General features: G+C 35.9%; 1 protein-coding gene across 1 annotated transcript in view; it reads left to right on the top strand.

The window, feature by feature from the left end:
• The window catches only part of fbn2a (fibrillin 2a), a 133,065-nt gene that overhangs the window by 63,461 nt on the left and 43,674 nt on the right, over positions 1-25,930 (top strand). The window contains exons 22-42 of the mRNA XM_051929952.1: positions 99-149; positions 266-391; positions 721-945; positions 3,006-3,131; positions 4,632-4,760; positions 5,209-5,334; positions 5,534-5,659; positions 7,301-7,423; positions 9,253-9,378; positions 9,676-9,801; positions 11,729-11,851; positions 13,964-14,086; positions 14,940-15,065; positions 17,079-17,201; positions 21,069-21,191; positions 22,161-22,322; positions 23,667-23,735; positions 23,822-23,947; positions 24,095-24,220; positions 24,306-24,458; positions 25,456-25,527. Of these exons, the coding sequence (XP_051785912.1) occupies positions 99-149; positions 266-391; positions 721-945; positions 3,006-3,131; positions 4,632-4,760; positions 5,209-5,334; positions 5,534-5,659; positions 7,301-7,423; positions 9,253-9,378; positions 9,676-9,801; positions 11,729-11,851; positions 13,964-14,086; positions 14,940-15,065; positions 17,079-17,201; positions 21,069-21,191; positions 22,161-22,322; positions 23,667-23,735; positions 23,822-23,947; positions 24,095-24,220; positions 24,306-24,458; positions 25,456-25,527 (2,610 nt within the window). The remainder of the gene's footprint in view (positions 1-98; positions 150-265; positions 392-720; positions 946-3,005; positions 3,132-4,631; positions 4,761-5,208; positions 5,335-5,533; positions 5,660-7,300; positions 7,424-9,252; positions 9,379-9,675; positions 9,802-11,728; positions 11,852-13,963; positions 14,087-14,939; positions 15,066-17,078; positions 17,202-21,068; positions 21,192-22,160; positions 22,323-23,666; positions 23,736-23,821; positions 23,948-24,094; positions 24,221-24,305; positions 24,459-25,455; positions 25,528-25,930) is intronic.

The following is a 25,930-nucleotide window of genomic DNA, read 5'->3' as shown; positions in this document are numbered from 1 at the left end:
CATATGGCTCACTCTTCCTCCACTACTTTCAAGACCATAGGAAAGTTTTACAGCTAAAGCTTTCGGCTCTATGGCTTAATAATGTACCTTATTTGCAGATTCAGCATGCCCAAGAGGATTTGCCCGAGTCAGAGGTGTAGCATGTGAAGGTGCGTAGCAATTCTTAATTTATGAGACTGTTTGTGTTTGATAGAGTGGTAATGTGTCTTGTTCTGGAAGGCATTGAAAGGCTTGAGGTGATTGCTATCTGTCTTTTCCCTAACAGATGTCAATGAGTGTCAGGTTTTTCCAGGCATTTGCCCAAATGGCCATTGTGTCAACACCAAAGGTTCATTTCTATGCCAGTGCCTTGAAGGTCTCACCTTAGATGCCACAGGCAGGCTGTGTATGGGTAAGGACAGTGCTGTCATCTGATGTCATTCCCACCTTTCTGCAAGGTTACAATACTATAGGATTTTTAGGTTCTGGTGTTGCTGGAGCTGTTTTGCTAACATTTGAATGACCCTTAATGCCGTACGTTATTGTGACAGAGTAAAAGTTGTCCAAAAAACAGCAGCATTCTACCCCAGTGCTAACATAAAACCAAAATAAAAAGGGGAAGTAATATACTGTAGCTGTAGCTACAAGTACTTATATTTTTCATAAAGTAGGCTTGTGCCTCTCCTTTAATTAACTGCTATCAGCAGCATGTGTCAGCTAACAGTGGACTTCTTCATGCAGACATACGGCTAGAGCAGTGCTACCTGACCTACAATGAGGGTGAATGCTCCAAGCCCATGTTGGGCAGATTCCAAAGAGATGCCTGCTGCTGCTCAGTTGGAGCTGCCTGGGGTGTGTACTGTGAGGAGTGTCCAAACCCAGGCAGTGGTAACTTTGACAGCCTTTGCCCACGTGGTCTGGGGTTTGCCAACAGAGGAGAAATCACAAACAGACCATTTTACAAAGGTATGTCTATTGAGAGACAGTATAAATGAGCGACATCTTTGTGTTCAGTTTGATTACTTTGCTGCTAAACAAACCTAGTTTTAAATTACTTGTTCCTCTAATTTTAATTTTAGCAACCTGATGTAAAGTGTTAAACATGATGTTAACAGATGGTCATCTTTTCACCTTAACTTAGCTAGGAGAATGAAAGATTGCAAAATGAAAATCCTTACATATGCATCTTTTTCAGAGTATTCCAATATATAATTATAAATATTAATTCAACAAATTAGATTCAGTTGAACCTAAATTTAGTTGGCATGCAAAGAGAGCATGGATTAAAAAATCAATTCTGCAAAAATCTAAAGCAGTTGTGCATGGTCACTAGCTAATTTTAAGTTTTACTGCTGGGTTGTCAAGTTACGTATTCAGTGTCTTTGATAACTCTTCTTTATATGTCTTTCTGTGTGCATCTCTCGCTATTAAATACTGTCAGATTTAATAGAATTAGAAGGTTCTAAACTTGATCAGAATATGGGGTCTGTGTAGATGATACTTTTATGTCTACAATGTTACTGTCAATCATTTATTCTAGTAATCTCTGATATTACAAAGTATTTAAAACATGGAAGATGATTGACATTGGATCCTTGAAAGATTTCTATATTGACAGTGTTTGCATCCTTCAAACATTTACATCTCAAATCTCACTTTGCAGTAACCCATTTGTTATATTATATGCAAGGCAGAAATTAAATTAAGATATCCTCTGAGTTCTTCATATCTTCATTCAATATTTGTAGTAGAACATATAGTATTTTGCAATAATAAAGATAAAGACAGTATTTTTGCCTGCTGCCAATCTTGTTCAAAAAGTTCACCTTCAAATGATGTGAAATTGCATTGGAAACAGGAGCTTTCAATTGTTATTTAATCTCAACCATTGACAAGATACACTCAAAGATACACAATCAATTTGTTAAAAGCATGGTGTAATTCTAGTTTAAAACTGTGCATTGAACATGTGTGTATTGACTGATGTTATTTTAAAAGTCCCAAGGTCGAGATCCTAATTGTGAGAAATCTTGCCAGGTACTCACTTAGCTCAGTCAAATGTTTTGGGATTTGGTTATATTGGGATGAATTATTTCCTTACCTGTTAGAAAGTATTGAACCCACAATACTGCAAACCCTCTTGCAGCATTATTTTTCTTTTCTTTTTCTTTTTGTTAATTTTTTAATTTAATGTAAAGAACAAAATACATTCAATAAACAAAGAAAATGCAATAATATATTTCGAAGACAATCCACCACCAGCCAATTAAGAGTGCTAATCACTGTGTCTAAAATTACATTAATCCACATAGCATAATTATATTTTTTTTCCAATTTTAGATAGTACAGAACTTCACCTTCCTACAGAAGTACAGAAGAAGGATTTGCATTTTTCTAGATGATCATAATCAACCTTTGTGAAAGGAGTATGGCATAACATATCGAACATATTTTTCATAGAACAATGTTATCTTATTTGGTATTACTCTAAATGTTGCTGTTAAAGACTTAGGAGTTATTATAGACCTAAGACTCTAAGAGGTGTTTGAAAATTTTGTGAAGAAAATGGTTTGTGTTAATAGCATATCCAAAACATGGCACCAACAGTAAAGGTCCTTGATGATCATTCACAGATTGAATTTTCTCCTGCATACATTTTAGACAAGTTTAAAACAAGATATATTAACAATGAGCAAATTTTAGCTGAATTATGGCATGCTTGATGCATATTGAATTACAATGTATTTTAGAAATGGTTGGAACATTGCCTAATGGGATAACATTGTGTAATGAAAAATATATTGTCTTATCTGATATTTCATACTACATTGATTGCTAGTACACATTTTGCAAAGTGTTTATTTTGTCTTTTGTCATTCAAAATCTCTCATTCTAAAGTTTTCTAAGTCTCTTGACACTGCAGTCCTTTTTCTTGTTAATGTTTAATTAAGATTAAGTTGTAATGTACAGCTTACTAAATAAAAGTTTTATACGCTCAATTGCTGAACACGCTTTTATTTCCACAGATATTAATGAATGCAAAACTTTTCCCAGTATTTGCACTCACGGCAAATGTCGCAACACTATTGGCAGCTTCAGGTGTTACTGTGACAGTGGATTTGCCATTGATGCAGAAGAACGAAACTGCACAGGTATGATCAGACTTTTATTACTATCAGACTTGTTTTTGCAGTACAGAATTCTTATTTGAAAAAGATACCAGCTAGTTATTTCAAAATAATTTAAAAGTTATTCAGATGCATAATTATTTTGTTAATTAGTTCAAAACTAGATGCACCCTCATGACAGTCATCTTTCTTTGTCTTACAGGTTAAGAATTTCTGAGATTGTCAGAAAATAATTTTTTGTAACATATAGAACTTGAGTATTTACTTCATAGTCAGCCGCCTCCAGTTTCTTTTTTGAGAAAGACAAGGCTTGCATTAATCAAATGGAACAGGAGGGGAAAACAGTGTTTCAATTTATAAAAGAAGAAATAATGGTTAAAGAAATCTGTACATATCGTAAACATTTATGATATACTGTAGAACCTTATGAATATGAAATAAATGACAAAGATTAAGAATCAGACATACTAAATCGCATAATACAACAATAGTACGAACCAATGAACTACAATGCATGTCTCATGAAGTATATAAGGAAGACTTTAGAAAATGTAAATGGGATTGCTGCTGTTGGCAGTTTGGCAATAGTGAAGGAGAAAACAGGACCATTTTTAGAATGGGTTGGGTTCCTAAAATAATTTTTATTTTTGATTTGTACCAAAATCTTATCAGATACAAAGAATATGTCAAGAAGTGTAAAATGCTTACTGTATGTTTATTTGTAGTACTAGGGTGTTGTACCGTGTTAACCATTAGGCTTGCTCAAAAAACAAGGCTTATTTATAATAGGAAATCAATAAAACAAGAAAAATAGCATCACTCCTCTTCTCTCTCTCAATCCCATTTTTTATCTGTTTTTAAGAATTGGACTTTAAATAACATTGTCTCTGCCTTATACTTCCTTTAACTACTAAAAGGAAACTCATGTGTGTTTCACTCACTCTCTCTCTCTCTTTCACACTTTCTCATGCCAAAAACTGATTTTAAAAGCAATGTCTGGTAGACATGGAAAGTATGAAGCTTTTCTAGCTGCAGTAGTCTGCTTGTTGTAGATATGTCTTTTCTATGCGTTTTGATATAATTTGGGTCAAACTATAGATGGACCTGAAAGATACTTAAAATGTACAGCAATACCTTAGAAAAAAACATATTCTTATATATTGGACTGCTAACTTTAGACTCCGTTTATTTTAATAATCTTTATCATAAATAGGGATTGCATCAAGAGTGTAATATTTTATTTTTCATTTTGAGTTACATGAATATTTGTAATTGTAATGTGGCACGATTGCAAGAATATCGTATCATTAAACATATTATATTGTGGTTGAAAATCAATGTGTAATTTGTGTTTGTCTGATCCAAGTGCAGTAAGAGATATATAGCTGAGCTAGAGTAGTAAAGTGAACTGTTGTATTCTTTCCTTGTGCGTGTTCACACTACCTATCAAGCACATGTAGTGAATACTGCTTGTCTTTTGAATAAGACTTAGGCTTAATTGATTTTTTGTACTTATGTGTTTAGACATTGACGAGTGTCAAATCTCTCCAGACCTTTGTGGGAATGGCATCTGTGTAAACACTGCAGGAACTTTTGACTGTGAGTGTTTCCCTGGATTTGAAAGTGGATTCATGATGATGAAAAATTGCATTGGTAAGTGGTAAATATAACAGGCCCCCAATGCCTCCCAGATATTGATGACACATCAGCACAAAGAAAAGAAAGGAGGAATACCCAATTGAACATTTTTGTTCATGCAGCAAACATTAGCATTTTATTTTCCTCTGTAATGAACTACATTCATTTGAAAATCTTATAGTGATATCTGATCTAAATAGATTTTTTTATATATTTTAACAAAAATAATCACTGTGCTATCTCTAAAGCCACTGTTTGCTATGAACAACTACTGTATTTGGTAAAATTAAGCAGCAAGATAAAGGAAAAAACAAAGAGGAAAATCTTCCTGATGCCTAATTTGTACTATACTGACTATGGTGTACAAGTCAAATAAATCAAGTGGAAGTGTATATATAGGTGGAGTGGAATATCTTTGTTAGAGTCTGTCAAGGTATAATTTGTTTGCTTTTTTGACATGTAGACATCAATGAATGTGAGAGGAATCCTCTTCTTTGCCAAGGAGGCACCTGCAAAAACACAGATGGCAGCTACATATGTCTTTGTCCTACTGGATATCAACTGTCTCTTGCAGGAGATGCTTGCATCGGTAAGTTGATTTATTTCAAAAATAACAGATGAATCTAATTAATGTATAGTATGCATACAGTATAGTCCTTTGGACTCCACTTGCAAGGTTAATTGTACTAATGGGACAATGGTTGTCTAGAGCTTACTGTAAATAAACAACAAGCTTTATTTCTTCATTGTAATTCAGAGATTTTTTGTTGCTTTGAACCCCTCTTTAGATATCAATGAGTGTGACCTAAGTGATAGCCTGTGCAGGAATGGAAAATGTGTGAACATTATGGGCACTTATCAGTGCTTATGTGCTCCCGGATATCAAGTTACCCCTGAGCGACAGTCCTGTGTTGGTAAGAATTACAACATGTTCCTAAGAAAGCCATTTACAATGCAAAATCTTGCTCAATATCTAGGTCCACAGGGTTTCTTGTGACAGAAGCAGAAAACATTCATTAATAAGATGCAGCTTTATATTACCATTACTTGTTCTTGCTTGCTTCTTTCAATTAGACCAGATTCACATTGGATATGTTTGCATTTTACTTGTCTTAATAAATTATTAAGCAGAAGAGTGTCAAGAAATGCTGCTGGGGCTCCATTATACCAACAAGATAACATCTGTATAGTGCCTCACTGTGACTGTGACAGCCAATTGAGATCTTTTCTTTCTTTTTACTTTTCTTGCTTTATAGTAATTTGGTGTGTGTGTATTTATTTATTTGAAGAGCTTGGTTTTAAATTCATGTTTCAACTGTCTTAGTTAAGCTACACTCTATACTTTCCAAAGGTAAACAATGACATCTTTGTTACGGTAGAAAACACCTGAAAATAGGTTCATCATATACAAAGAAGTACCCCATCCAGCATTGCTATGGATATCCTGAAAAAATAAAAGAAAATGTAAAAGACGCTGTAATGACAACTCAAAAACAATCACTACAACTAATTAAAAAACAATATGAGAGAGTAATATTAAACAGCCTCATCCAGAGATCTAACAGTCTCTTGTTCAATAGTGCTTGTAGTAAAAGTCAGTAAAAATTAATTTTACTTTCTGAAACAGTTTACATTTACTTTGCCTGAATTAAACATGAGGAAAATGACAAACACAACTTTTAAAGTAACATCTAAATGAATTCTTTACAACTTTGGAAGAAATAGATGGATGGACATCTACTGTAACTGACAGTTGATATATAAAAATAGAAATCCTATAATTAGAATTTAAGTAATGCTATATTTGCAGGTGTCACTCATTCTTTTACTATATTGTTATTTTGTATTTTTTCTTTAAAGATGTTTTGGAGATAATGTGAATAGAGGTCTGAGAGAAATCTGTACTGATGACTTAAGTGTGCAAAAAAAACTGTTATGCCTGCCATTTCTTCAACTATCAGTTACTGAGCTCATCCCTGTAATGGAAAAACAGCTTATACTGCTACATATTGCTAACTTGGTACTAATGTCATTCTTGTCATTTTCCATACTTTTCGAGCTAACGCAATATGCCATCATATCAGATGTTCATTGCTCTGCCAGATCATTATCGTGGCAGTTATGAGCCAGTTGGACTCCTGGATGGCAGAATGATAAGCCACAGCACAGCAGGGATGTGTCAGTCCTAGTCTTTCTAATGCTACACCATTAAAATGGAGAGTTGGGTGACCAGGGTTCTATTAAGCCTTTCCACAAAACTGCTGTTCAATGCTTGTAGTGGAGTGATGTGGCTCTGGTGATATTTGGGGAGCTGGCATGCCTCCATGATTATTTTGGACTCAAAGTTCTGACCCTGGTCACTTTGCAGATTTTCAGGTGCACAGAAATGGCAGAATATCTTAGTGAGCATTCTAGTATAGATGGTCATGTTCTAATCCAGGATTAAGGAGGTTAGAAAATGTTATGTTATTAAGAATAATTAAACAATCTCAATTTTTCCTCCTGAGCAGCGCATTTATCTGGAAAAGTTTCTAGTGTATATTTTTTACCTTTAGATATTGATGAGTGCTCCATTGGAAATGGGGAATGTGAAGCCAACTGTAGCAATTCAGAAGGCAGCTATAAGTGCAGTTGCAATGAAGGTTACACTCTGCTTCCAGATGAAAGAAATTGTGCAGGTAAGCTACTGAGTAAAAGAAAAAAGCTGTAGCATGAAGTATTCTTTTATATTGTAAAATTAACCTAAAATATGTTTTAGTAATAGTGGTGAGGGGTTTATTTTGAGTTCAAGTGCAGTATGGCACAAACTGGTGGAACTCAGCTAAAATACATTTAGTGAAACAATGAAGGAGGTCTTTCTAGAACTTAAGTGATGTTTCCTAGGTTTTACATATGTTAGTTATACAGTTATTCACTCAACCATACACAACACCTTGTGGTATCACGGCAACAAGTTCACTTGACTAACAATTTAAAGAATATGACCTATAACCCTTCAAGTAAAATCATCTTTACAGATCAGAATAGCTGACTTGATGGAAATCCAGAACCGCCAACATGATGCTTATGACATGTAAGGGACAAATAGAGAAGATTCCACGCTTTTTCATATATACAGTGCACTAAAATATTACAAGTCAGAAAAGATGACATAAAATGTACAATCAGCTGCAACATCCCTGCTTCCTCAGTACTCTAGCAGTAGCAAATAACATGAATTCTTTGTTCTAAAGTACAAATTGATCACCAACTCTTGGTATTTCCTTTTCTTGCCTTTTTTTTTACAACCAGACAATAAACATTTTTAATGGTTTGAACAACAGAGCGAATACTGTAATCATAATATAAAATATATATTAATCAAAAATTATATGAATTGAATGATATACTCTATAATATTTACACGCTCAATGCCAGAAAAAACATTGCCTAGACAGTATGAACAGTACAAACAGTACAACAGTTGCAGTATGTGCACAAGCACAGCAAGTCCTGCCTCACCTTCACTGACTCCTTGTGTCTTACAGGACTGAATATAAAAATTCTATTGCTTACTTATAAAACTTTAATTTGCCTTGCACCAGACTACATCACTAACCTCCTCCATCAAATACAGTAGTAAGGTCCACTGACTCTAGCAATCTCGTTGTACCCCAAACTAACCTGCACTTTATGGCTGACAGATCCTTCAGCTCTATAGCGCCCAGACTTTGACAAAAACCTCCATAAATTAATAAAATCAGTTGACTCAAAAAATCATTCATTTAAAAAACAACTTAAAACTCATTTGATCAGAAAGGCATTTCATGTTCCCTGATATTCCGACCCTTTCTTTCAATTTACCCACTTTGTCCAAGTGTTCAGGATGATTGTGTTTGTATCACAGATTATGTTGTTTATGGTTTTCTTGTAGTATTTGCATTTTGGTATTTCATTCTGGCTTATTGCCTCTCATTCTATTTCAATGCTTTGCATATCCTGTACTGGTATTTACTGAGTGTTTCATGTGGATATTATTTGTATCCTATTTTGTATATGTTTTGTTGTTCTTTCTGAATATCTGTGAAGCACTTTAAGCGTATGAAACGTGCCATATAAATAAATTCTAGCCTTTAACAGTAACTCAGTCTATTGTCTTTTTCTGGTGGTGGTTTAAGAAAACAGCTGTCAGCTTTAGTAATGTGTAATGTATAAATCTATAGCAGACAGTTCTCAGTAGAAGGATATACAGTAGATGTGGGCAGCAAAAGCTGTAGTCATAACATAAAGTTAGTACAAGGAAACAAGGGTTTTGTCTAAATTTGTTGATCTAGAGATTCTAGACAGTCAGATAATCTGTTACTGGAAACTCTTTTGTAAGATTCTAGTGCTGAGGCTAGTCAAAATCTATCAGTATTTTACTTTCTAAATTAGGTTTTGGTTTGTAAAAGCATACCAGAGCTTGCTTAACAGCAGAGAAGTAACAAGCTTCAAAAACATAACACTGTGTATGTCATTGGCTTTGCAGACATTGATGAATGTGAGGACAACATAGATATTTGTGATGGAGGACAGTGCACAAATATTCGTGGTGAATATCGTTGCCTCTGCTTTGATGGTTTTATGGCATCCATGGATATGAAGACCTGTGTCGGTATGTTCAGTAATCACATGGAGAGCACCATTAAAAACTGTAATACTGTTTGTTGCTTTTTTTTTGTTCTGGCAACCCAGTATTGCTTTGAGTTTTAAGATTCCTGATATAATGCAGAAATAATAAATTAAATGACTAATAAGTAGATTCTCTCTTCTTAATGGCTTACTCAGTGTGTGCATAGAGCTCAAGACAAGTGGATGGTATCTTGTGTATTACTAGGCTTAGTTGCCTCTTGAGATAAATACAAAAAGATGTGGGATAATAAATTGCTGTTTTTAATTTTCTTTACTGTAGATGTTAATGAATGTGATTTAAATGCCAACATTTGCATGTTTGGGGAGTGTGAGAACACCAAAGGTTCATTCACCTGCCATTGCCAGCTGGGCTATTCTGTCAAGAAAGGAGCAACAGGCTGTACAGGTAAGGTTATTTCTGGACTCCTGTCTTCTTTTACTAACAACATATTGTACTTTCATGTAGAACACGTAACAATGGTCTCCATTGTCAATCTTGTATCTGCTTCTCAAAGGTAGAGACTTTGCTTTATTAACAAATAGAGATATAGTACTTGCTGATTTTATTATATTCTGATGAACTGGACTGAGGGCTATATCATACTTATATTTGCTACTGCTGTGTGAAAGTTAATTAAAATACTTCTAAAAACTTTCTAATTGCCATTAAGAGGCCATTTAGAACTTTTTGTAGTATTTTGTCCTTTTAGAAAAATATTTTGTTGTTTTCTTAGGTGCTTTTGGAGGTAGCATGGGCAGCAAGGCTGACAGAACTTGCTACTGTATAATGTGAACTTTCAAAACGTACTTTCATGATAAGCACTGTTGTACTTTTGTTGAGCCTAACGGTCTGTTATTTTAAAATTGTTCTGATGTCTGTGTATCCCATCACTCTTTTGTCCTCCATATAACTTCTTTAGATACATTACTACCTTCACTTGAAATTATTATTTAATTTTTTGTTTGTGCCATGAAACTAGACTTCACCCACCACAAAATATTTTCTAAGGGGCATAGGTGGGTGTACGCAAAGAAGGGATTTTTTTTAATTGACAAGAAAAGCCTGCAGTATTACGGGAGTAGCATCATGCTACCTATCAGATTATAGAGTTTTTAAGTATGAGGATTTAAGTTCATTTTAAGTGTCATAGAAATAAATCACATCATGATGTGCCACAGTTTTATTTTACATTTGTGCCACTGTGTTGTAGGGTTGTTGCCTTGAGGCAGTGATCCATTGTTGGGAGCTGTGGCTTCTAAAACCGTGTGACATCTCAGGAGACAATATACAAATTGGCATTACAGACTTCTTCTTGTCCAAGATCCTGAATTAATACAAAACTGTATTGTGTTTAGGAGTGAATTGATGGTTGTCCAGAATCTTTAGCTTAGTTTTCTTTAATCTTTGTTTGGTTAGAAGTTTGAGCTTTATTCTCTTTGATGATATTGATTGTGGTGTCAAGCTCTAGTGGTATTTAGAATCTAATGTTTGCATTATCAATTTCCTAATATATGTTTCTTTGCTGTTGCAGGTTTATTCCATTACTGGCAAGCCATATACCTTATACTATTCTCTCATGTTCTTTTTACAATTTATGTTTGTGAGGAACTGGTCTGCTTTTAATCTCATGCTTCCTATATCCTCTTTCCTGTTTCTGTTTGTCTAATTTTCTCTTGTCTTCCAATCTCACCTATGGTTTACTTAAGTGATTATTGTAAGTTACTTCTCAGGTCAAGGGTTTTCCTGCTAAACCATGGAGACAAGAGGCCAGGGTACTCTCATGTAGTCACTAGTATCTCTGCACCTCTAAATACTTATATTCCATTAAAGGAGAGCACTCCAGCAGATGTTTCTGGGTAATTTCAGTTGCTGTCATCATTGTGATGAACATTGCTTGGGATTCCTGTAGGCCCCAATGTACATACTTACTGTGTAAATGCTACTGAAACTCCCAAGTGTAAACAATGGGACTACCACTCCTAACAGCAGCATTGAATAGTGCTATGCTAGATTAGCAAAACATAGCATTTTTAGATAGAACAAAACTAGGCTATGGGTGAACACAAGGAAATTTTCATTTCATAGAAGAACAGAGTACAGACAAGCTTGAAATAAAGTTGTTTTTCAACTTAGGTACACGGTTCTACCCAGGTATCCAGTAAAAATGAATATGTTTTTTGATTTTTATATGCATACCTAAGTAACTGTAGAAAAACATATTAAGGCTTGTAAACCAGACAAACAATCCTTATGAAAATTGTACATTGTATCTTTTTTCTTGCCTCAGACGGGTTTAATTTGAGTTTTTGTTTTCTTCCTATTTTTTAAACAGATATTGATGAGTGTGGAATTGAAGCTCATAATTGTGACATTCAAGCTTCATGCATTAACATGCCTGGCAGTTTCAGCTGCAGTTGTCAAGAAGGCTGGGTGGGCACTGGAGTCAAGTGTACAGGTGAACATTAAAAAAAAAACTGTAATCACTATCGATAATGACATTTTTAAACTCCATAAACTCTATATGTTAAGTTGGGTTAACTGTAATCTATGTACAAATTTTAATGAATGTCCTCTGAGTTGTTTTGTCGTAATGAGGTTTTTGTGATGTTGACTCTCTGATTATAATTCCCCAATGAAATCCTTATAACTGTATGAGCCTTTGTTTTGAACTGCGTTAAAAATAATGTAAATACAACATTTTGTGACAGTAGACATAGCCATTTTTGAGTGATGTACAGTTTTTGAGTTGGTTCCCCATGACTCACACACACAGAGCTGTATTTTCTATTGACACAATTGTAGTTTCCATTGATTCACTGACATGGAATGTAGCCTTCAGTTCAAAAGGGCCAAAATTAAACAATATGTTAAATTAATTACCATCAGTTGAAACTTTTTGCTGTGATCATGTGGGTTTGGTTTTGCACCCCAACATATTAACAACCCAATTTCTTTAACTTTTAAAAGGCATTTTAAAGTCGTTTTGTTTTTGGATTAGTATCTTAGAAATCTTAGCATTAAGACTAAAATATTTCATTCTGTTTCATAACATACATTAGTTCTTTATTTAAATTCAATTCAGAGTGAGCCCTTCTGAGATTTGCCCTTATGTTTGTAACAGTTACAAAAAGAATGTTTAATATTTGAAACATACACAGTATACATAAATGTTTTTTTTTAATTTTTTGGAGTACAAAAGGTTGCCATGAGTAGACCAATAATTTGTGGCTGACTCAACAGATTATCAGACTTTGATACTATTTTTAAGAATATCACTCTTCTTTTTCTCTGCTTGTGTAGTTTTGTTGCATAGTAATGTACTTTTGCCACTATGAGTAAGAGCAAGCAATATTTCAGAAAGAGCCTGTACTTCATATTATCTATTTCTTTGTGTAACATTTGTGATGGAAGGCCAGCAGCTCAACCCGGCTGGGCTGCCCCTGGAATAAAAGGACGAGGGAAGGCAGCAACTTGCCAACACTGCTTCCCCCAAGACGATAGATGGTAGCTTCCCTGAACTACAGCGGTGCCCTGGATGCCTGTAGGGCACTATGGGACTTGGAGTTCGGCAGCACAGCCCTGCTGGGTACCGTGGTGCCGCCAGGAGATGCTGTGGGAAGTTGGGAAATAAATTCTCACCTAGCCCGGAAGTACTAATGGACTACGACAACGGAAACCCTGAAGTACTTCCGGTCCGATTGAAAACTTGAATTCTGCAGCTGACCCAGAAGTGCTAGTAAGTCACGTGGGAGGAAGAATAGAAGCACTTCCGGGACAACAACTATTAAAAGGACTGATGGGAACCCAGCAAGCGAGCCGGAGTTTGGAGGGAGTGTGACGGAGCTGCTGGGAGGAGAGGAGAAGAATTATTGTATTTAGTATTGTGTGATTATTATAGTGTTTACTTGTTTATGGTGGTGGCGGGGCTTTTGGGCACTTTAAAGAAGAAAATTAAATTACTTCTGGGTGCTTCTAAACCTGTGTCTGCAGCTGTCTGTTGGGTTTCATGGGGCAACAGCACCCTCAAGTGTCCATTTATTGACACATTGTAAAAAATCAAAATGTACACATTTTTTGACTTAATAGAATATTTGCTATAGAAATTTGTCAAACTACATTAACATTTGTGGTGTGCCATCCTTTGATATGCATTTTTTCATGTATGTAAGAATAAAATGAGGAATAATATTGTAGTACTATATTGATTTTTCCCCTTGCCTCTGTTTGTGATGTCTTAGGTAAGAGCATTATCTTTATAAATGTAAAGCATAATGGGCTAAATTGTTTTTTTACATTTTCTATTAAATAATTTCGTCTAAAGAAAATACCAGTCCTGTTAAGATACCTATGATCTTAAATGGGTGCCACAGACAATCAGTGATATGGTTTGATTCTCTACCTCTAAAGCATTCAATAGGAATTTATAATGTGCACGGATTTGTTCTTTTTTTCAGTAAATAGGTACAGATGTATGACAGTAGCTTCAAAAACACTTTTCTTCTGCATGCTTTCTTGGTTTTGTTTACTATCAAGAGTCTTGCATTGTTTTTATTTTTTTCTGCCACAGACCTTAATGAATGTGCAAATGGGAGTCACCTGTGTAGCTCCAATGCCCAGTGTCTGAACACACCAGGATCATACCATTGCACCTGTTCTGAGGGATTCACAGGGGATGGATACACATGTTCAGGTGGGGTTTGTTGCACCTTATTCTTCTTTATCCCAGTCCCAGTTAAAATGGGAACTGGGTTAATGTTACTGAGAGTGGTTAACACCTAGATAAAACTACATTATTCAGAGAGGGGGGATGGTTTTAGATTGTGCTTCGTCTTTCCTCTTGTCCACTCAATGTCAAAGAACACCAGAAATGGACAAGCTTAAGAAGGCTAGCATTCATATTCAGATGAATTGCTTGCTGATTGTTGTTTCCTTTGCAAATGGTGAAGCTCTTGATTGCAGCCTCTTATATAGAGACAGTTCTGTTTGGTTTTCTGTCATAGGAAGTGACCCTTAAGCTACGAATTGATCAGAAGTAATGGGAGGGTGATTAATTTATACTAGAACTTTGGTGACACTGCAAAATGAAGGTCCTGCTTCCAGAAGATTAGAGGCCTGTATGGCCCCTTCTTCTTTATACATTTCTGAAGAGTTTCCTGGGTCTATCTTTTTGATATATTTTTAATATATACTTATATATATTTGATATCTTTTTCTGTTTCTTAGGTCAGTCTAAGAGTTGTTTGAGTGAACAGTTACTGTAAATGGGCTGAAAATCAGCTGGTAGAATAAAACTTTTTGACATGCTCATCTGTTAAGAGTAAGGTACATCTCTGCTGAGATCTGAGACTATTGTGCTCCTTTGTGATTGCCAGCCTCATCTAGAAGCTTGTGATTTAAAGATTTGCCCACAAAAATATATTATATGCAGCATTAAACTGCCTAGTATGAGGATAGCTTTCCCATGAGTCTTCAGTTGTTATGTATTTATGTGTATCTGCCAACACAGAGATTCTGTGAAGATTTATCTCCTTTCTTTTTCACAGATATGGATGAGTGTATGGAGAATAGTAACCTCTGTGAAAATGGCAGGTGTCTGAATACACCTGGGCTGTACCATTGTGAGTGTGATATGGGCTTCTCGCCTGCCACTGACAGGAGATCTTGCCAAGGTAGGTAAGCCACATCTCAGGCTGAACAATCCAGAATACTCAAAGAAATGTGAGTAGACGGCTCTGTGTTGGAAAAATTTAGCTAAGTAATCAAAATGCTTGCTAGTTGGTTTAAAAAGAGAGTGATACTTGTGAAAAGCACTTATCTTTGCTGTACTAGTAGTAGTACACTGTTACAGTTGTGTAGATAACTTACGTTGTGAACTCTGCATTTCCATTTGTGTTACGCAGTAAGTGCATTTATTAATTAGAAATCAAAAATAAATTTATTTTCTATTTTTATTTATTTTTAGGTTTTGTGTTGCAGTTTTAAAGTAGCTTGGGTTAAGAATTATGAATTAAACATTGCAGAGATATATTTGTTAATATAGTGTATTTTCTGATCTTAACTCCGTACTGTATATGTGCTTTGAGAAGATCTTATAGTTTTTGATCATTTAAAGGCAAAATGCTGTTTTTCCACTTACCGTAACACCTTTATCCTGTACTGTTTGACACCACTTTATACTTTTTAAGTTTTCTCATGAACAAAGCTAGCTTCTTTTCAGAATATATTCAATAGGTATATTCTATTTGAATCAGTTGATTATTCTTTAAGTCATTATACAGGATGTGAAGAACAAGAAATAGAGTTAAAAGTGAAAGGAACTATCATGGTGCATGGATCAGCTTCAATCAACATATGGAATTTATGTTAACTGTTCTATTTAAACAAAAAAGGAGAAACCAACAAATGTAGTTTCCTTCTTTAATCTATCACAATTCTTAACCACTTAAGAAAAAAAACTCTTTATGATGGCTTTGAAATGCATGTGATTCTCAGTGTACTGTATATTTCATTTTAAATATTTACTAATTAATACAAACTAAGGAGTCCAAAAACAGTTTTTACAACTGCAGGGCTCCAAGTCAGCCATCACGTAAATGGGAGTTAGGTGTATAGGGTGACTTCACATAGGCCTAACCCTCAAGAAGCATACTAACAACCACATGTAGAGATTTCTTTTAATTTATCCACAAACTCAAGTGACAAATACTGTAAGTGTTGACTGCAGTGTATTTGCAGAGCAACACCATAACAATTAATGCTCAAAACGGTGAGAAAATAAATATGGCAACAGAAAAAGGCACAAAAAATATAAAGCCATAGAAAACTGTCTGTTTCAAACCTGATGCCAAAATTAAGTTCTGTGACCCCAAAAACCTGTATCCAGTAAAAAATAGTAAAAAGCAAGTCATCAGAAGGGTTGGGGCTCCACCTGGGAAGACACCATCTAATACGCGTATTGAAAATAGAAATAAAGTAGCAACTGAAAAAGTAAGTGTCCTCTTGGTGAAAATTAAGGATTTGGAGCCCCCTGGCGTTTTTCAAAACAAAATGTAGGAGGTCTACTCTCTGTGGCTCATGTGGTCTAATCACATGCGGTTGATGCTCCTGGCTCTTTTGTCCTAGCTGAAGAGGTGAGGTTTGTGAAGGAGTTAATGTCAGGCTTATTCCGTCTGTTTTTTGTCAGAGGGAAATTGATACTTAGTAAACTACCATTCCATCCTTAAATTACACCCATACTTTCCATTAGTAAAAGTGTTTGTCAGAGAGCCACCAAGCCTGCATATGTGACACCAGATACTGTATATAATTTAATAGCAAGGGCTCCATAAGATTTGCAGTAATTTAAAATGACCAAATATAATCAGACATGTCAAGTCTTCCTTCCTTTGCAGAGACGGGTATGGGTATCTTAGAGGCTACACTGGAAATTTTCTCTCTGGCCTCTTTGACTTCTGTTAAGGGGATCTAGTTTGAAATAAATTTGAATAACCTTGTTTTATAATATTTCCTTTACTGGTACATAAAATTATACAATCAGAAGATCTTGCCTCATTGAAAGCACACTGTAATAATTCTTTAAGTCTGGAAAAAGGCAGATTACAGACTTTATAAGTATGCAGTACTGTATGTATCAAAAATCATTTATCACAAATAATGTCACATACATTATTATTTATTTTCAGATATCAATGAATGCTTATTCCAAAATATTTGTGTATTTGGCATATGCAAAAATCTCCCAGGCATGTTCAGGTGCATTTGCAATGATGGTTATGAACTTGATCGGACAGGAGGTAACTGCACAGGTATGTATACTTGTAAATATTCTTCTAATGCAGTTCAGAGTAAGGTTGTGGTTGGATGGTGAGTGGGTTGCAGGCATGAAATAATTCCTGTGATTGACTGACCAGAGAGTATTTTTATGGTGTCAGGGTTACCACATTCCTTAATCAATCAGTTTACAGTGAAGCAGATTATCTTTGTTGCTGCTAATCTTAAATCAAATCACAACAGCCTTATAATGCCAAGATGAGTAAACAAAAATGTGTTCTACTGTACTCTTTGTTACAGGTGGTCTAAGTAACTTTTTTTTCTTATTGTCTTAATACTTCAATCTCTATGCAAACTCAGAATCATTTATATGATTTTGTGATGATAACCTTTATTTGTCTTTCAGTTTTTTTGTTCTTTATTTCAAATGTAAGAATACCGGGTGTCATACTCTGACTGAGACATCTCTCAGTTTTGAGTCACCTTGGTTTGGCATAAGCAGCATAGACAGAAACACTTTCAGCTCTGTTTGGTTATCTTGTGTCAAGATAGAGCTGCCTTTTCCAATAATTCTATCTGCATGTTATGTACCCCTGATTTACCTTTGTTTTGTGGCAATAATAATTATATAAACCTCATATGATGTGAAGGCAGGGGTAAATAAAAATAGAGTATTAACACTGTTCATTACTGTAACATTTCATCTCATGTATCTGTGCATAATTTGGAGTTTATTCATTGATTTGAATTTTTGTTTACTTTATTGATTCCACATTTTGGTTAGTCTTCTTGAGGTAACTTTGCCATCTTTTGTTTACCTTTCCGGTGCATTTTATCTTCTGGCTACTTAAACCACTCCTTTTGGAATCTATATATACAGTATAATTCACTAAGTCCCTGGCAAGCAAGACGGACACAAGACATGGCAAGCAAGACGCACGCAAGACAGAGCCACGCCCACCAACTCACAGAGCCCCGCCCACCAACAATTCACTAAGCAGCCGACCATGGCATGCACAACAGAGCCCCGCCCGCCAACTCTAACACTCCTCCCACGTCCATTACCCTCACATTGTTTTCCTTTTATTTCTGATCCCGTTCAACAACTATATGGCGACATCGACTTCTCAACTGTGACTCCGGAACAACTCAGTACGCAAGCTATATTAAGCGTCACCAACGAAGACTCGCTACACCGTAATGAACAAGTACTGAAACTTATCCCTACCGACGAAGTAACTTTCACCAGCGTTGCCTCCATCGTCACAGACAATCCCACAGATCAAGTTTCATTCCCCGAAGAATTTCTTAACAGTCTTACTCCCACTGGCATGCCTCCGCATAAACTCAAAATTAAAATAGGTTCAGTCATCATGCTTCTCAGAAACCGTCCATGGCAAGCAAGACAGGGCCACGCCCTCCAACTCACAGAGCCCAGCCCACCAACAATAATTCACTAACAGCCGTGTGCGCCGATGATTTCCGCACGTGTTCAGTCTCTCCCTGTGCAGCGAGCGAGCAAGCCAGAGAGAGAGAGAGAGACACGTACACACACAGGCGCGCGAGAGAGACACGTACACACACAGGCGCGCGAGAGAGACACGTACACACACAGGCGCGCGAGAGAGACACGTACACACACAGGCGCGCGAGAGAGACACGTACACACACAGGCGCGCGAGAGAGACACACTCACAGGCGCGCGAGAGAGACGCACTCACAGGCGCGCGAGAGAGAGACACACACACACAGGCGCGCGAGAGAGAGAGAGACACACACACAGGCACGCGAGAGAGAGAGACACACACAGGCGCGCGAGAGAGAGACATACACACACACACACGCGCGTGCGAGAGAGAGGGGGCTGGATGCATAAGGCAGAGAAGGCAGTTAAAGAATGCACCGGACTTGATTTTGTTTTCACTTCTGTTTACAGCGATCAGTTCGTAGCGTGCATTGTTGCAATGTTACTTTTCTTGGTGGTTTGTTACATTACGGTTGTTTCAAATGTTCATTTTTTCCCTGTGCTTAAAACTCATTAAAAAAGTGTTTCTCAACTGTGACTCTGGAACAACTCAGTACGGGAGCTATATTAAGCGTCACCAACGAAGACTCGCTACACCTTAATGAACAAGTACTGAAACTTATCCCTACCGACGAAGTAACTTTCACCAGCGTTGCCTCCATCGTCACAGACGATCCCGCAGATCAAGTTTCATTCCCCGAAGAATTTCTTAACAGTCTTACTCCCACTGGCATGCCTCTGCATAAACTCAAAATTAAAATAGGTTCAGACGTCATGCTTCTCAGAAACCTCATGTCAGCAAGAAGTCTCTGTGATGGCACTAGACAGACTGCTACCAGCATTCACTGCAATGTACTGGAGTGTAAAACTATCGCAGCTCCTACCGCACAAACTGTCCTTATTCCCCGGATATCCCTGACCCCATCAGATTCAAATTTGCCTTTTACTTTTACATGCAGACAAATTCCTGTTAGATTGGCCTTTGCAATGACAATTAATAAGGCACAGGGACAAACTTTCAAAATGATATGCCTGTATCTGCCAAACCCAGTTTTCAGTCACAGACAATTGTATGTTGCCCTCTCCAGAGTTCCATCTTTTCGTTCACTCACAGTCGTATCCTCAAACCCACCCCATTTGGACAACTGTGTTGTTCAGGAAGTGTTCACCCATCAATAAATAATTATGCGGCGTATGCTACGCCGCGGGTTGGCTAGTATTTAATATTTAAGATAAAATACATTTTTTGCTTGGTTAATCAAGGCTGCTATACACATACAGTGATCCCTCGCTATATCGCGCTTCGCCTTTTGCGGCTTCACTCTATCGCGGATTTTATATGTAGGCATATTTAAATATATATCGCAGATTTTTTGCTGGTTCGCGGATTTCTGAGGACAATGGGTCTTTTAATTTCTGGTACATGCTTCCTCAGTTGGTTTGCCCAGTTGATTTCATACAAGGGACGCTATTGGCAGATGGCTGAGAAGCTACCCAACTTACTTTCTCTCTCTCTCTCTTGCGCTGACTTTCTCTGATCCTGACATAGGGGCTGTTCGCACACCTAGACGATACGGACGCTCGTCTAAAAATGCTGAAAGATTATCTTCACGTTGCTACCTTCTGTGTGCAGCTGCTTCGTGAAGCGACATGCTGCACGGTGCTTTGCATACTTAAAAGCTCAAAGGGCACGTATTGATTTTTCACTCTTTGTTTTTATCTCTCTCTCTCTCTCCCTGCTCCTGACGGAGGGGGTGTGAGCTGCCGCCTTCAACAGCTTTGTGCCACGGCTTAAGCCAAACAGCCGTATTGATTTGTTTGCTTTGCTCTCTGTTTCTGACAGCCTGTGCTCCTGACACGCACTCCTTTGAAGAGGAAGATATGTTTGCATTCTTTTAATTGTGAGACAGAACTGTCATCTCTGTCTTGTCATGGAGCACAGTTTAAACTTTTGAAAAAGACACAAATGTTGTTTGCAGTGTTTGAATAACGTTCCTGTCTCTCTACAACCTCCTGTGTTTCTGCGCAAATCTGTGACCCAAGCATGACAATATAAAAATAACCATATAAACATATGGTTTCTACTTTGCGGATTTTCTTATTTCGCGGGTGGCTCTGGAACGCAACCCCCGCGATGGAGGAGGGATTACTGTATTTGCATGTCTTAATTTGAACTTACATTCAGAGTGTTGCAGAGTGTGTGATCATTTCTAAAGGAGCAGTTTTTTAATGTATGCATTTCAAAAGCTGCTTTAATGGAATAGACACTAACGAAGTCTGAATTTAAAATGCACATTCAGATGGGCAAAATTGCAAAGGTGGGCTTTCATTGGGCCATGAAATTTGCATTAATTTCTGCAAAATGAATTTGTTGTAGATATAGATGAATGTACAGATCCAATCAATTGTGTTAATGGAATATGTGTAAACAGTCCTGGAGGATATCAGTGTAACTGTCCGCCTGAATTTGAGCTAATCCCAACTGGAGTTGGTTGTGTGGGTAAGTGTGCCTAATAAATATTACAATTTTGGTATCATTGTTTGTGTTTATCTACATTAATATGTGATATTCTTTCAATATTTAACTATAATAATGTGTCTTTTACTGACAACCGACACCTATGGAATAACTAAGAAGTAGCTTCTAAGCAGGAAAACCATTTCATACCACTGCTGCAATGATAATATTAAAAAACATTGGTTTTATCACTATTTGCTTAGTGGAACAAGCACTAATAAAGAAGAAAACCTTATTAAAATGGAGAGACACTGAGGGCTTATATTTGGCAAAAAATAAAGTGTTTGCATGTATCAGGCTGCCTGTTATTAAGTTTTTTTTTCATATCTGACAGTCTTCATCTTAATTTCTTCTTTAGTGGCTCACTCTAATTTCAGCATAGGTAGCTTATAGTTTCATTACTTTGATATAGAACTGACAGCTACAAAAATATTAATACAAGTACATTGTTTTATTTGTGATAAATATTTGGTGATAAAAATAGGTAATCCTCAAGTCAAGGGATAAGAGAGAAGTATATTAGTTAAATATCAGCTGAGTTACAGCTTGACTTTGATCTGAGAGTGTTCCTTGGCAAAGAGGAGTGACAATCAATGTACTGTATACACAAAAATCACTAAATGTAAAAAGTATTTTTGTGGCACTTGCTTTTTTAATTAATTTCATACAGTATTTAAGTATTTTCTTACTGTAGTAAAGGCTGACACCTAGAAGTTTACTTCTGACTTAAATTTAGCTGTTATGGTAAGGTAAAACTGATCCTGATAGTAATAGACACAAGCCTTTAGCTCATCCTAGAAACCACACCCATCATCAGAAGTTGTTAGCATAGTTAAAAAAATGAAATGTCTTTCACTTTATAAGTGCAATTACAAACATAGGAAAGCCATTTATTCCAGAATTTATTTGCCTGTTGCTAACTTATACCATGTGTCTTTTGTTACATTCTAGACATTCGATTTGGTTACTGTTACTTGGACTTTGAATACAGTGAAGATGGTAGTCTGTCTTGCAGCAGACAAATAGGGTTTGCTGTTACTCGTTCCTCTTGCTGCTGCTCACAAGGAAAAACCTGGGGAAATCCCTGTGAACTCTGTCCACGTATCAATACAAGTAATTATACTGAGGGGGCAGTGGGGGGAGTTAGTAAAGAACTTTATAGATAATTCTTAACATTACATTACAAGATATGCAGGTAAGATCACTGATATCAAGGCCTTAATCACAAGGTCATAAAGAATTTTCAGTGGAATTTAGAATTAAGTTGGAAGTTCCTAAGTAATGGGGTTTTGAGCAAGGAGAAAGCAAAACATACTTGGAGAAGATATGAAAGTTATGAGGATTTGGATAGAATCTCGATAGTTTAGTCTTAGCTGAGTGTGAAGTTCTCTTTAAAAGTATTACACAATGAAATCTTTAAGCAAGGTAAAGGTGTGCTTCATTAGAACTGTAGTGTAAGGTAGTTTGTTAAATCTTTCACTCTGAAAGTGCTGTAATTCATAGTCAATTTGTTTAGATACTTTTAATGACTTCTTTTTTAAACTATTGTTTTGTTAAAATCCAATAACTTCAAACTCATTAGATTAGCTTATTTTCAGACATTTGAGCCATTTGAACATTTATTAAAGTTAAGAAGAATATGATTAAGAGTAATTATAGAGGTTTATTTTTTAATTAGTTTATAGCAAGTTATATTATGGATGGCAGTTTCATCTGTGCAAAGCTTCACTTATCCACTCTTAACACCATCTTTGACATATGTGCAGTTGACCACTTTTCTATGTCAAGACAAAAAGCAACTTACCCAAAACAGTTAAAATGAAGTTGATCTGATCCAAAATATTAATTTTACCTACTACATATAATCACATGTAATAATACATAATATTGTTGTATAACATTGGCTGCAATGAAAAACTGTAGTGACTTCAGCCTCCCAGGTTCAGTTTACAAAACATTTTGTATGTGTTAATCAAGTTTTTCCATCTTTCTAGACTGGATAAAACAGTTTCTTCCTAATACAATCAGTCTCTTCTTTAGTCTTTCACATTTCCCTCAGTAACAACAACAACAACAACATTTATTTCTATAGAGTATTTTTCATACAAACAATGTAAGTATTTTACAAGCTGTTAAAAAGTAATCACATATAAAGTAAAAGGAAATTAAATTTTGTAACAGAAATAATGCATAAATAGTGTAAAAAATAAATAATTCACACTTAACATAAGACAGATATATAATTAAGAGAAAAGGAGTCCTTAATAGAATTTTTTAAAAGTCTCTTACAGATGGTCCATCTATTGCAATTTTCAATCAAAATTAAATTAGCGCTTCCATGCTGTGATTTTGGAATTTTTTGAAAAATAACCATGTATAAAAAACAGATGTCTTTTCAGGTAAGAAACAGAATGAGACTTATGAATTGCATCACATATGCTTTTTTTGTCTTTACAGCTGAATACAAAACATTGTGTCCAGGAGGTGAAGGCTTTAAACCTAACCCTATTACCATTATCCTGGAAGGCAAGTACATACTGACACAACATTACATTGTATAACACTCTACTTTTTTCTAATTACTAAGCTTTATTAATCTATTTTTTCTGCAGATATTGATGAATGTGAGGAGCTGCCAGGACTATGCCAGGGTGGAAGCTGTTTGAATACATTTGGCAGTTTCATGTGTCAGTGCCCAGCAGGATACTATCTTAGTGAAGAAAGTCATATTTGTGAAGGTAGGAAGTGAAATAAATGAAAGTGTTGTATGTTTATGATTTCAAAGCTTTTTAACATTAGATAACAAACACTTGATGAAACGGCTGCTGGACAACAGAGTAAATGTACACAACAGCTGTACATTAAAATTCTTTTACTTTAAACAGATGTTGATGAGTGTGTTGCTTACAGTAACATTTGTGGCCCTGGCACATGCTACAATACATTGGGCAATTACACCTGCATATGTCCTCCCGAGTACATGCCTATCAATGGAGGAAACAGTTGCTTGGGTGAGTCTATAACCTCTGTAAAGACATTCACTTTTAAAACAAGATAATCACAACTATACCAATCTGGATACTGTGTCATTGCTAGATATGAGAAAAAGTCTATGCTACCGAAACTACAATGGAACATCTTGCGAGAATGACCTGCCTTTCAGTCTCACAAAGCAACTGTGCTGCTGTTCTTATAATATAGGAAAATCCTGGAATAAGAATTGTGAAGCTTGTCCAATTCCTGGGTCATGTAAGTGGCAAACTAACTGTAACATTTTAAATTTGAAGATATGTATAGTTGCTGGCCAGACTCTGGCTAAATGAAGGCAGTTTGATGCCCAGGAATTTAGAAGAAACAGAACTTTACTAACCAATGTGATGGCCAGGATATGATAGACCTTATCTGGTACAACATACCCTATAACAGAAAAATATAACGTAATTAATTTATCTTGGTCCAATAAAGATTCTTCTTCAGAGTTAGTTTGTGGTGTAGTGGTTTAGACATTGAACTTCTGATTGTAATGTTGATTCATTTTGTCATCAGGTGGACATTTTCAAGTCGTTTAGTCTGCATGTGTTCCAACTGTAAAAAAATACATGTAAACAATTGGATCATACCTTTGTACATGTAAAGCACCTTAGGGTGGCAATCAGTGTAGAAAGACACTCAATATGGTATAAACTAAACTTCATTTGTTTGTATGATCTGTGATTATCATGGCTAAAAAACTAGAAAACAAGCAAAATGCATGACATTGTGCCTGATTAATGCAACTTTTTACTGCAGTGCATCAATATCGTCTATTCACTATATACAAAAGTAATCTTACCTTTTTTATAAAAAAAAATACGTAAAGCATGGTAAGCCAGATAGTATAGCTGTTAAATATAGTATGATATATGGTGACATTAAAATATTATGTAATTAATGCAATTGTTACAAAAAACACTTTTGTTGTAGTGCATTCAGTGGATTAATGAGAAAAAAAGGCAAAAAAACAATATGTTTAGTTTCCATAAATAAATCAACAAACTGAAGCAGACTCAACTTATTTCCAAGAAATATGTGCCAGATCCTATTACCTAAATGCAAGATTTCTATTTGAAAAAGTGTCTTGCTTGTTTTTATTTTATAGTATGAGAAAATCTACAATTTTTCACTTTAGTTATGTTTACTTAAAGGCTGCCTCTCCAGTTTGCTTTTGGAGAAGTCCAATTCCTATATTCTAACATTTTTCTTACAGCTGAATATCGTGTGCTGTGTGGTAATGTTGTGCCTGGATTTACTTTTCACATCCATACTGGTAAAGCAATGGGTAAGGCTTGAGCTATCCATATTTTTAATTTTGACATCAAGATATGTTCCAAAAGTACATGTCAAACGTGGAGGCTTTACATACATCTGAATCAAGTAGTAAGGACCTCTGCTCATTTAATAACACGCTGTCAGACATTTGTTATTTTTCTGATATCTTTAAGTCCCTTCCAACCATTCAGCCATACAAATATCAGCTAAGAGCACACTAAACATGCAAGCTGAAGGTTATCAATTCCTGTTGTTGGGTTTAGGAGATGCAAAGGGAGTTCTCTTTTTATGGACAGTTTTGTTGAAAACATCTTTTATAATTTTCTACATAAAAATGTATCTGGCTAGCTTTCATTTGTTTAGATGTTAGTTGGAAAATCATATCTTTACATTGCAATCATAACAAGATTCAT

The sequence above is a fragment of the Erpetoichthys calabaricus genome, chromosome 7 (assembly GCF_900747795.2).
Source record: "Erpetoichthys calabaricus chromosome 7, fErpCal1.3, whole genome shotgun sequence".
NCBI classification, from domain to species: domain Eukaryota; kingdom Metazoa; phylum Chordata; class Cladistia; order Polypteriformes; family Polypteridae; genus Erpetoichthys; species Erpetoichthys calabaricus.
Note: the sequence above shows the minus strand (reverse complement) of the source record. Positions and strands in the feature narration are given on the sequence as shown.